Raw genomic sequence first — 13569 nt, forward strand, 5'->3', positions numbered from 1 at the left:
GCTCACATGGGATGCCAGCATCGCTTGTGGTAGCTTAATTCGCTGCGCCACAATGCTGGCACCAGTATTCACTTTTTATTTTTTTAAAGATTTTTTTATTTATTTGAATGGCAGAGTTACAGAGGGGCAGAGGCAGAGAGAGAGAGAGAGAGAGAGAGAGAGAGAGAGAGAGGGAGAGGGAGAGACAGAGATTGTCTTCTATCTGCTGGTTCACTCCCCAGATGGCCACAATGGCTGGAGCTGCACCGATCAGAAGCCAGGACCCAGGAGCTTCTTCTGTCTCTCACACTAGTGCAGAGGCCAAGGACTTGGGCCATCTTCTGCTGCTTTCCCAGGTGCATTAGCAGAAAGCTGGATTGGAAGTGGAGCAGCTGGGACTTGAACTGGCACCCATATGGGATGCTGGCATTGCAGGCAGTGGATTTACCCACTAAGCCACAGCACCAGCCCCCAGTATTCAGTTTTTAAAATCAGCTTTAAAATATTACTTTGCCTGTTGTATTCCTTGATTGTTCTTTCCACATGACTTTGTTGTTGCTCCAACTAACTGATCTGAGTTGTGTTTAAAATCCACTGAGTCAGTGATCAAACTCTTTGGGCTAGTGCCTGTGGCGAAGCATGTTAAACATCTGCCTGCAGCACTGGCATCCCATGTGGGCGCCAGTTTGGTTCCTGGCTGCTCCTTTTCCAGTCCAGCTCTCTGCTAATGGTCTGGAAAGGCAGTGGAAGATGGCCCAAGTGCTTAGGTCCCTGCACCCATATGGGAGACCTGGAAGAAGTTCCTGGCTCCTGGCTTCGGATCAGCCCAACTCCAGCTGCTGCAGTCATTTGGGGAGTGAACAAGTGGATGGAAGACCTTTCTCTCTGTCTCTCCCTCTCTCTGTAACTCTGCCTCTCCCTCTCTCTGTAACTCTGCCTCTCAAATAATCTTAAAAAAAAAAAAAAAAAAGAGAGAGAGAGAGAGAGAGAGAGAAAAGAAAAAGAAAACCAAACTATTTAAACAGTTCTTCTCAAAGACAAACATTATCTTCCAAAGTCAGAAGGAATGTTGTTTGAGAAATTGGTTCTTTAAAGCATTCTTCTGGGGTCAGTGCTGTGGCGTAGTGGGTAAAGCCACTGCCTGCAGTGCTGGCATCCCATAATGGGTGCCGGTTTGAGTCCCGGCTGCTCCACTTCCGATCCAGCTCTCTGCTATGGCCTGGGAAAGCAGTAGAAGATGGCCCAAGTCCTTGGGCCCCTGCACCCACGTGGAGACCTGGAGGAAGCTCCTGGCTCCTGGCTTCGGATTGGCCTAGCTCTGGCCATTGCAGCCATTTGGGGAGTGAACCAGCAGATGGAAAACCTCTCTCTCTCTCTGTAACTCTGCCTTTCAAATAAATAAATAAATATTTAAAAAATAAAGCATTCTAATATCAATGGTAAATTTGTATGCAAAACAAGTTAGATTGTAAAATGGATGACACCATATATTAAATACCACACAGTGAAAATAACTTACCTTGTTGGAGTTTTCTAATAAAAACTGGAATGTGTTCTGCACAGCTTGGCATGTTTCTAACTCAGTCCGGCTGAAGGCTATTAAATAATCCTTGAGGTGATCATACACATTTCCATCAAGAGCCTGTTACAGAAGAGTAAACAAAAGCAAGAAAGTATGATAATCTTTGACACATAATGCCTCCGTCACAAAAGGCAGGCATGTGCAGTCTAACATCTGTTAGCAGGAGGAAGCAGACAAGATACAGATCACTGCAAGAGGAAATACAAGCAGTTAACAATCGCTTGGGAAAATGTTGAATCTTCCTAATAAACAGAAACCAAAAAAGCTAAAATTCATTACTGGTAAAGCTGTAGGAAAATAGGACACAACTGGAGACCAAATGTCTGGCTTCTGATCTTTACTCTTCTGCTTATTAGCTTCTGCAATCACTTCCTATCAGAGGAGGTGTAGGAATTACATGAAGTAATAGATGTGAAGGCATCTAGGCATAAGGCTGGGAACAGAGTAGATACTCAAACACTAATATCCATTTTTCCTCGTCCATTATTGGTGTGTCATAAATTACTATATTCTTACTAAAGAGTCAGAGAAAAAACAGAATGTTGAAATATTAATTAGGGCCTGGTATTGTGGCACAGTGGGTTAAACTGCAGCCTGTTACACCAGCATTCCGTAGGAGTGCTGATTCAAGTCTTGGCTGCTCCACTGCCTATCCACCTCCCTGCTAACGTACCTGGGAAAGCAGCAGGTGACAGCCTGAGTGCTCGGACCCCTGTCACTGATGCTGGAGACCTTGATGGAGTTCAGATTACTGGTTTTAGCCTGGCCCAGCCCCGGCCACTGCTGCCATTTAGGGAGTTTGCCAGTGAATGGAAGCTATCTCATATATATACATTATCATATATGTATGTATTGAAGAACCTTAAAAATCAAACCAAGATGGAGTGACTTAAGCTAACACTATTAAAAACAAAAGTCACCTTTGCCCCAAATAAAATTAAAGTTTAAAAATTATAGCCCTAAACTTTTTCCCCCAAAGCTAAAATTAGGTGCAGCTATAAAAATAAGGGGCCCTATGCTTAGCTAGCTGCGACACTTCTGCCTGGCTGTGCTAAGACCTAACCCAGTTTGTATGACTCCTAATACTCAAATAACGGTGTGGGAAGCGGGATGCTGCTCTCCCTCCAGGGGAACAAAGGGAGCGAGACGTCGTCCCCCTCCGGGTGAACAAGATGACGCTGACAGGGAAAGGAACTGCTAAAGAAGTAAACAACAAAATGGCGACGAGGTGCATGCCTCCCATGTGATCCCGTAGCTGATTGGATAGAAGACGCATGCCCTTCACATGATCAGCTCACGGATTGGACTGCTGTGTGCATGCCTCCCATGTGACCCCTTAGCTGATTGGATAGAAGACGCATGCCTTTCACATGATCAGCTCACGGATTGGACTGCTGTGTGCATGGACACTATAGTGCTTTTGATTGGTCGCTGCGGGTATATAAACCATGTGGCTTTGTACTGGGGGCGCTCTCTGGACTCCCGAGTTCAGGAGGCCCGTCTGCACAGACGCCGAATAAATCCTCTTGCTTTTGCATCAGCTGGTCTGGACTCTGAGTCTTTGGGGTGTGCCTCTCGACGTGTTAGCATCCTCACTCTGAGGGTCTAACAGTATATATATTCCTCCCTAACTCTGTGTTCCAAATTAACAAAATCTCTAAAAAAATAAGATATTAATATTAAAAACAGAAAGTGACTTCAAGATTTTGTTCTGGGGAAGAAATACCAATGCAGCATCTGTGAAATGTTTTAAATAATTTCTATTTGTAGGACTCTTTAAAAATGGAAAAGAAAATAAAAAGGGGGAGAGAAAACCACTGAACACTTTTTTCCTAAAATTTCTTTTGTCTTTATCATCATCATCCTCATCATTGTTAGAAAGGCAGAGAGACGGGCCAGTGCTGTGGCGCAGTAGGCTAAGCCTCTGCCTGCAGCACTGGCCTCCTGTACGGGCACTGGTTTTGTCCTGGCTGCTCCTCTTTCAATCCAGCTCTCTGCCATGGCCTGGACAAACAACATAAGTTGGCCCAAGTGTTTGGGCCCCTGTTCCTGGATGGGAGACCTGGAAGAAGCTCCTGGCTCTGGATCCGCCCAGTTCTGGCTTTTGCAGCCATTTGAAGAGTGAAGCAGCGGATAGAAGACCTCTCTCTCTGTCTCTCCCTCTCTGTCTGTAACTCTACCTCTCAAACAAATAAAATCTTTCCTTTTTTTTTTTTTTTAAAGAAAGGCAAAGAGCTCCTATATTCTGGTTTACTCTTCAAATGCTCACAGAAACCAGGCTGGGCCAAGACCTAAGCTGAGAGCTAGGAACTTGCCAGGTCTCCCACAGGGATAGCAGTGATCCAACTACCTGAGACATCATGGCTGCCTCCCAGGGTATGCATTACTAGGAAGCTATAATCAGGAGCCAGAACCAGAACATGGTAAGATTTATTTTTATTTGAAAGGCAGAGTTATAAAGAGACATCTCCTAACTGCTGGTTCACTCCCCAAATAGCTGTAACAGCCAGGGTTAGGCCAAGCTGAAACCAGGAGCCTAGAACTCCATCTGGAGCTCCCACGTGGATGCCCAAGGACTCAGGCCATCTTCTGCTGCTTTCCCAGGTGCATTAGCAGGGAGCTGGATCAGAAGTGGAGCAGCCAAGACTTGAAAAGGCACTCAGTGGCCAGGCAGTGGCTTAACCTGCTACAACACAATGCCGGCCAAAATCACAGGTCCTAACCACTGGGCCAAATACTCCACCACAGAACATTTCAGGAATTATTAAGCTGTGATGTATATAGTCACTAAGTATGCACAGCCACCAAAATAAAAACTGTGGAAAATGTACAGATGAAGAGCATGCATCAATTATTTCAGGCTAATAAAAACCACAACAGAATAGGGGTGGCATTTGGTGCAGAGGTTAAAATCTGATACTTGCAGGAATGCCCATGTCCTACACATCGGATTGCCTCACTTTGAGCCCAGGTTCCACTTCTGATTCCAGATTCCTGCTAATGCACACCTTGGGAGGCTACAGATTTAGGCTCAAATGCTTGGGTCCTTGCCATTTCCATGGGAGACTCAGACCACAATCTGGGCTCTTGGCTTCAGCCTCGCCCAGCCCCAGCTGTTGCAGGTATTTAAACAGTGAGCCAGAAGATGAAAGACTTTTTTTTCTATATCTCACTGTGTTTCAAATAAAATGAAAAAAAGTTTTTTCAAGGCTTCTTTATAAGAAGAATGAGAACAGAATATATAATGTATATGTATATATATGTATATATATATAAAATCAACAACTGTGGGAAAATATACCTACAGTAATAATAATAGAGGTTGTGGAATCATGACAATCAAGAGAGATTTTTAAAATAAATTTTTGGAAAAATTCACCCAATGTAAAAGTCAGAATTTTAATAATCTTAAAGTGTGTAATTGAGTGGCTTTTATTACATTTACAATGCTGAAACCCCACCAATACTACCTAATTCTAGAACATTTGCAACATCCCCCCCCTAAAACTCCCATATCCATTAAGTAGTCACTTCCCATTCTCCCCTCTAGCCCCTGACAACCACCAATCTACTTTCTCTCTCTGTGGATTTGCCTACCTTGGATAATTCATATGAACTGAATTATAGAATATATGACCTTTTTGAGTCTGTCTTCTATCACTTAGCATGTGATATAAGACATCACCATGATAGCATGGTGACTCAAGCTTTACCAATGTAACTGTATTTTATTCCTTTTTTATGGCTGCATACTATTCCACTGTACTGATATACCAAGTATTGTTTATCCATTCAGCAGTTGAAGGAAATTTGTTTTTCCCATTTTTTGAAAATATACTAAGAAATGGAATCACTACATTACGTAGTAATTTTATATTTAACTATTTGGGGGAACTGCAAAACTTTTCCAAAGTGGTTGTACCATTTTATGTCCCCACCAACAATACATGATGGTTCTAATTTCTCCACAAGCTCACCAATACTTGTTTTTTCCTGTGTTTTGTGTGTGTGTGTTTGTTTTGTAATTTAAATCATGAAAGCTATTCTAGTGGATGGGAAATGGTAGCTCACTGTGGCTTTCCTGTGCATTTTTCCTGATGGCTAAAGATGTTATCCACCTCTTAAGTGCTTCTTGGTTATTTGTATATCTTCTTCGAAGAAATATTTATTCAAGTCCTTGACCCACTTCTTAATTATATTGTTGAGTTGTGAGAGTTCTTTGTATATTTGATTACCTAACTCAAGATACATGACTTGCAATAATTCTTGGTATTTTGTGGGCTATCTTCAGTTTCTTGCTAGTGATCTTTTGATGAACAAAACTTTTAAATTTTGATGCAGTCTAATTTAGCTTTTTTTATTTTGTTGCTTATGTGTTGTTGTTATATCTAAGAGTCCTCAAAAGAGAGTTTATAAATTTTTTATTTATTTTTCTCAGAGGCAGAAAGAGATGGAGAGAGCTTCAATCCACAACAGGTAAAACTGCCACTTGTGATGACAACATCTCATATCGGAATGCTGGTTTGAGTCCTGGCTGCTCTGCTTCTAATCTAGCTCCCTGTTAATGTGCCCCCAGGAAAGCAATGGAAGATGGCTCAAGTAGTTGGACCCATGTCACCTTGTGATAGACAAGGATGGAACTCCTACCTCTTGGCTTCAGCCTGGACTAGCCCTGGCTGTTGCAGTCACTTGTGGAGTGAACCAGTGGAAGGAAGATCTTTCTTTCTCTCTGTCTCTTCTTGTGTCTCTCTCTGTTACTATGCCAAATAAATAAATCTTTTTTTTTTATTTAAATTTTTTTTTTTGACAGGCAGAGTGGACAGTGAGAGAGAGAGACAGAGAGAGAAAGGTCTTCCTTTGCCGTTGGTTCACCCTCCAATGGCCGCCGCTGCAGCCGGCGCACCGCGCTGATCCGATGGCAGGAGCCAGGATCCAGGTGCTTTTCCTGGTCTCCCATGGGGTGCAGGGCCCAAGCACCTGGGGCATCCTCCACTGCACTCCCTGGCCATAGCAGAGAGCTGGCCTGGAAGAGGGGCAACCGGGACAGAATCCGGCGCCCCGACCGGGACTAGAACCCGGTGTGCCGGCGCCGCAAGGTGGAGGATTAGCCTATTGAGCCACGGCGCCGGCCCAAATAAATAAATCTTTAAGAAAAGTCCACACAAATTCTTTCCCCAAAGCCCCAAATAATAAAATTGCACCTTCCACAGTGTTTACACCTCTAGATGGCACCATCGAGCAGTTTACCTACAGACAGTGTAAACCTTTAACATATGGCCATGTAAATATGTAACATCACCAGAGGAATGGATTAAGTATGAAGAGAAATTTCTACCTTGGGACATACTTTTCATAAACTTGCTTAAAAATGAAATATATAAATTATTCTCATACAAAGTATTACACTAAGAAATGCTATTAGAAGATGCTTGTAACCTTGTTTTTGGAAGAAACCACTGAAGCATTAAGAGTATTTAAATACAGCAAATGAAAATATAGGCCTCATGAGCTCAAAAAAGTAAGGCAGGCATTTTAAAGTGGACCAAAGACCCGCAGAGTTTCTATGATCTCACTGTAAAATAAACTGAGTACTCACTGTGCCTGTGCTAGCCGCATGGCATGAGTGATGTGAGGGCAGTTTGAAAACAGAAACCAAAGTTCTTTTGTTGCTTCTGGTGTTGATCCTACTATAATCAATATTACTTCCGAATGAAGATAATATTTCCCACTAGAGGAATTCCACTATTGATTTGGATCAAAGTAGTTACAAATCAGGAATTATACATTCACTAAGCTTGCTATACCCCATTTAAAAAACTGTAAACACCTTATAAAGAGATTCAAGAAGAAATCTCTTGCTATAGTATATAGCTATGCTCCAAAATGCATATACCCTTAAGAGCTGAAAAATTCGTATTGCCTAGTGAACTGTAGCCATCTAACACTGTAGCATAGCGTGTTAGATATCTGCTGATGCTTGTGTAAGCAAACTTACTGTGTTGCCAGTCATATTAAAATACAGCCCATACAATTAAGTATAGTACATAGTAGCTGATAATGATAATAATCAACTATGCTGTGGTTTATGTATTTATCATACTATACTTTTTTTTTTTTTTTTTGACAGGTAGAGTGGACAGTGAGAGACAGAGACAGAGAGAAAGGTCTTCCTTTGCCGTTGGTTCACCCTCCAATGGCTGCCGCGGCCGGCACACCACACTGATCCGATGGCAGGAGCCAGGTACTTCTCCTGGTCTCCCATGGGGTGCAGGGCCCAAGCACTTGGGCCATCCTCCACTGCACTCCCTGGCCACAGCAGAAAGCTGGCCTGGAAGAGGGGCAACCGGGACAGAATCCGGCGCCCCGACCGGAACTAGAACCCAGTGTGCCGGCAACGCAAAGTGGAGGGTTAGCCTAGTGAGCCGCGGCGCCGGCCATAGATTGACTTTTAATCAAACACAATGCCTGGCAGATAGAATACACTCAAATCTACAGAACAAATGAATGATTTACTCTAGAGTTTATTACCAACAGATACGCACTGAATTAGTTAGCTAATAGGCATACTATAACCAACACATTCCAGGCCAGAAAAAATGTGCCATTAATCATCATGTACTAAACAGGGTAAAGGCTTCTTTAGCAATCCAAGTAAAGCACAATAAAACTACATTAGGTGGAAGATGGCTCAAGTGATTATAAGCTTCATACAGCTGAGATTCACTCCAAAGAAAAATTTTACAACATTTCACAACCAGAATTCCCTGAATTTTGAAGATCAACTTTCCAAGTTTGTGGCAATAATTAATCTGCATATGTACTAGTTTTTATGGCGAAAAAAAGATAATTGGAGGCCCGTGGAACAGCCAAGTTAAGGTGCTGCTTGTGATGCTAGTATCCCATCCAAGTGCAGTTTGAGTCTTAGATCCCTGCTAATCCATCTGGGAAGTCAACAGAATAAGGCCCAAGTGCTTGGGCCCCTGACTTCCACCCAGATGGAGTTCCAGGCTCTTGGCTTCAGCCTGGCCAAGCCCTGGCCATTTGGGGAGTGAATCAGTGGATGGAAGATCTCCCTTTCTCTTTGTCATTCTGTATTTCAAATAAATAAATATTTTTTTTAAAGACAGTTGGAAGTCTGGTCTGGATGGTTATTACTAGTGTGGATAGAGTTAGTTTAGGAGGCATGAAAATTAGAATAGTTAAAATTCAATTCACAGGGGGCCGGCACAGAGGGTAAGGTTGCTGCCTGTGATGCCACCATCCCATATGGGCACCAATTTGAGTCCCAGCTGCTCCACTTCTGATGCAGCTCCTTCCTGCTGTGCCTAGGAAAGCAGTGGAAAATCATCCAAGTCCTTGGGCCACTGCACTCAATGTGGGAGACCTGGAATAAGCTCCAGGCTCCTGGCTTCAGATCGGCCCAGCTTCAGCCATTGTGGCCATTTTGGGGGTGAAACCAGTGATGGAAGATACCCCTCTCTGCCTCTGCCTCTCTGTAACTCTGCCTTTCAAACAAATAAATAAATAAATCTTTTAAAAAGAAAAAGTTCAAAGCACAGGAAGCAGATGATAACTCTGTGATTGGCTCCGGCCTCCAGTCTTAACTGCAACTGTTTGAAATGATGATATGTACAGAGGAGGTTCAAAACAATTCTGGGTAGTATTGTCTCAGCACAGCTTGTGATTAGAAGGGGACTTGGATTATGACTGGAAGTAGTCTCCCCAAAGTGAAACAGATCCTGGGAACCACAGAGAAGAGCTTGAAATGCTGTTTTATAAACTCTTCCATGACACTCCTTATCACAGTTATATACAACTTACCACCATTTATATACGTGTCTGATTGCCCCCACAGACTACCAGCTCCTAGAGAGCTGGCAGCACTTCTTTTTCCCCCTGTATCCTGTCCTAAAAACAGAAGGTCTGTAACAAATGATTATGGAAATGAACCAGAAGGGTGCGAGCAGCAAAAGCAGGCCTCAGCTGGATAAGAAAAGCACCAAAATAAATAAGTACATAAATACATAAAAATTTAAAAAATGCCATAGTAGAGTATGAGGGAGTTATCTAATCCTAATTAGGTCATCTTGGGTGAAAAATGCTATGTAATTATTCAGAGTGACAACTTTTTTTTTAATTTTTAAAATTCCTCCTGTATCTTACACCACAAGGCATACAATAAAAAGCTGTCAAACAGAATTGTATAGACAAGGTCAGATGCCTATACATAGATCTTACAGGAGCTTACAATACTATTCAGGGATCAATGTTATGGATTTGTTGCTGTTATTTAGAATAGTTGCAAACCTAAATTAAATTTTATCGACTGACTGATTTTGAGCAGACACTACTTCCATGCTTTGATTTTCTGGGTAGAGAAACAAGATTCCTAGCACACTCAATGGCAGAATGTAGTTGCCTGAATTAAAATAATGAAGAGTGTTGAAGACAAAACTGGAGAAGTAAGGTAAATTTAGATGACAGAGGACTTTGGATTTTAAGATTTGTACTGGAATTTAGACATCAGCCCAACTGGACTATGAGACCAGCACAACTCAGAGACCTGAACAGGTCTCAAAGATTGAGATAAGAAGGGTCTGGGATAGTTGGTTAAGACTCTTCAAAGTAGTAGCAGGCTTGGGAAGAACCAAACTCAGTGCCAGATGCCCTCTACTCTCTTTTCTCTGCTGGTATCCGGGTGTGCTCATAGCCACAAGTCAGGACTTGTGCAGTATCCCCTTCCTGGCTGGAAGAGAGGCCAGCAGATAACAGCATCTTGCCAGATGGAGAAGTGTAGCCATTTCCTAACAGGTCGTGGGGATTTTCTAGAGGTCTACCAGGAAAGGGTCACCTTTCTTTATTCTGTTACTCGTATTCTACCAAAACAACAGGGAAGGAACCTGTATTGAAAGTGTTTCAGAATTATAGTCACATTTTTTTTTTAACAGAAAAGAATGGTTCAGTTTTGAAACACTGAGATTAATAGCAACAAAAGACAACCCAAGAATAATTTACACTTTTGATTATTTTGGTATTCCTAATAAATTACTTCAGCAGGATATTAAATGGTCTTTCAGTTACACTCTAAGTCAGAGTTAAGATATAAATATTTTCTAAAAATATATAGTAAGGATAGTGTCACAGATACCTCCTTTGCTTTCATACTAAAATAAAAGTAGCCTCTAGCTACTAAACACTTAACACAAAATAATTTCAAATTTTAATGCAGCAGCCAAAGTATTTTTTGTGGCCACACAGCTATTCAGAATATCAAATCTTTCAAGTGCAGAGTCTACAAAAAAAGAGTTTGGCTTTCCTTATTGTAAACATTCACATGTCCATTTTGAAGTCAATTCCAGCAAAAACTTCTGCTATGCTCAGCAGTATTTGAATCACAGAAAAAACATGAGCTGTAGACATTCAGGAAGGAAGGAAGGTCAAGAAAGAAAGGATCCATTCTTCAGCAGCAATGACAGTAATTCTTCCCCCTGCCAAAATTACAACAAAGCATTTCCCCCTACTTAGTAAGATTGTGGCCGTAACAGATTATGCTTCAAATACTTTTCTAAGGACTGTATTTACAATTATAAAATAAATATTAAGTTTCAACTTCCTTATTCCAAGGTTTAATGATATCTAAAACTATAACTTAATTTTCTTTAAAGAGTAATAGAGCTTTATTCAGATGTTAAAAGCTGCTTAAACTGGTAAAAAAAAAAAATGCTCAGTTTCTACGTGAGATTTTAACATCTCAGAGAACATTTCCTGCCTTATAGGAAATCTGTGAAGATGGCAAGTGGCCATCTATAGGAAGCAATAAAGTCCCAGGGAGATGTTCAGAGAACACTGTGTTCTGATTATACAGATCCCTCTGCTTAGAGCCCCTAGAGTACTGCGAGACAGCGACAGCCTCTGTGTAGAAAAGTACAAGCAAACTGCAATTGAAAAGGCATTTATGGGCAAACACAGATGATCTTGGGGCTAATTTCATAGAAGTGGAACAAATAAATTCTAGCCCTCAGTACAAATCAACTTTGCCATCATTCTTGGTCTTTTAAACTCATCATTATCAAGATTCCAACAACTAAGAGTTGCACAGCCTTATTTAAACATGGCTTTGTGTCTGTGTATGCCATGCTTATCAAAAATGCAACACATTTTTTATACTGAAAGGTCTTTCATAAAGCATGTTAATATTTCAGCTGCTGTGCACAAATTTGATCAGAAACATACTTGTTGAAACAGGCACACAGCTGAGTGGTTAAGACACCTGCGTTCCACATTAGAGTGCCTGGGTTCACTTCCCAACTGCAGCTACTGACTGCAGCCTTCTGCTAATGTAGACTCTGGAATGCAGCAATGATGACTCAAGTGACTGAGCTTTTGCCATCCATGTGCAAGACCTGGAATGTGTTACATCTTCCGGCTTTGGCCTTGGCCCAGCTCCAGCCCCAGCCCCAGCCCCAATCATTTCAGGCATTTTTAGAGTGAACCAACAGATGGATAGTCCTTGTTCTGTCTCTCTACCTTTCAAATAAATGGAAAATAATTTTTTTAAAAAGGAGAGAGAAACAAAAAAGGAAAAGCTTGTTTCTAAAATGCTCTTACAAAATACTTTAATATTAAAGCACATAGGCCGGCGCCGCGGCTCACTAGGCTAATCCTCCACCTTGCGGCACCGGCACACCAGGTTCTAGTCCCGGTCAGGGCGCCGGATTCTGTCCCGGTTGCCCCTCTTCCAGGCCAGCTCTCTGCTGTGGCCCGGGAGTGCAGTGGAGGATGGCCCAAGTGCTTGGGCCCTGCACCCCATGGGAGACCAGGATAAGTACCTGGCTCCTGCCATCGGATCAGCGCGGTGCGCTGGCCGCAGCGCGCCGGCTGCGACAGCCATTGGAGGGTGAACCAACGGCAAAGGAAGACCTTTCTCTCTGTCTCTCTCACTGTCCACTCTGCCTGTCCAAAAAAAATAAATAAAATAAATAAATAAAATAAAATAATATTAAAGCACAAAATGAAAACGTTCAAATAAAAATTACAAACATTAGAGTATTAAGAATTTTCCACAGATATCCACAGTTATCTGTTGTTCATATGCATTCATTTACTAAACAATAAAGCAGTTTTGATAACGGTTCAAAGGTAGGTGTAGTTAAACTCACACACTGCTTTTAAAGTATAAACTGGGGGCTGGTGTTTGGCCTAGTAAAGACACCAGCTGGAATGTTCACATCCCATAATGCAGTGCCTGGTTCCAGTACCAGCTCTATCTCCAATTCCAGCCTCCTGCTAATGTGCATATTGGGAGGTAGTAGGTGATGGCTCAAGTAGTTAGGTCCCTGCCACCCATCTGGGAGACCAGGATTGAGTTCTCAGCTTCCAGCTTCAGCCAGGCCCAGCCAAGTCACTGCAGGCATCTAGGAGAGTTAACCACTGAACAGAGCTCCCTCTGATTCTGTCTCTCTGTCTCCAAACCAATTTTTTAAAAATTTATTTGACAGGTAGAGTTATAGACAGTGAGAGAGAGACAGACAGACAGACAGAAAGGTCTTCCTTCCATTGGTTCACCTCCCAAATGGCCGCCACGGCCAGTGCTGCACTGATCTGAAGCCAGGAGCCAGGTGCTTCCTCCTGGTCTTCTACATGGGCGCAAGCGCCGAAGGACTTGGGCCATCCTCCACTGCCTTCCCGGGCCACAGCAGAGAGCTGGACTGGAAGAGGAGCAACCATGACTAGAATCCGACACCCATATGGGATGCCAGCACTGCAGGAAGAGGATTAACCAAGTAAGCCACGGCACCGGCCACCCAAGTCAATTTCTTAAAACTTTAAAAATTAAAATGCAGTGTAAATTGATATTATCTTTCAGGAAGGCAGTCAGCCTATGTGTAAAGCATTAATATTTTTCTTTTGACAGGAAAATGCATCTTTAATTAATTTTCATTTCATTTGAAAGGCAGAGAGACAGTGAGACAGATTTCCCATCTGCTGGTTCATCCTTCAAATGGCCA

At 42.3% G+C, this 13569-nt stretch overlaps 1 protein-coding gene across 5 annotated transcripts in view; it reads right to left on the minus strand.

Moving 5' to 3' along the window:
• Positions 1–13569, minus strand: part of FCHSD2 (FCH and double SH3 domains 2) — a 299407-nt gene that overhangs the window by 75917 nt on the left and 209921 nt on the right. For all 5 annotated transcript variants that reach the window (XM_002708714.5, XM_051851103.2, XM_017344834.3 and 2 more), the window contains one exon: positions 1499–1621. In XM_002708714.5, the coding sequence (XP_002708760.1) occupies positions 1499–1621 (123 nt within the window). The remainder of the gene's footprint in view (positions 1–1498; positions 1622–13569) is intronic.

The sequence above is a fragment of the Oryctolagus cuniculus genome, chromosome 1, assembly GCF_964237555.1.
Source record: "Oryctolagus cuniculus chromosome 1, mOryCun1.1, whole genome shotgun sequence".
Lineage (NCBI taxonomy): Eukaryota > Metazoa > Chordata > Mammalia > Lagomorpha > Leporidae > Oryctolagus > Oryctolagus cuniculus.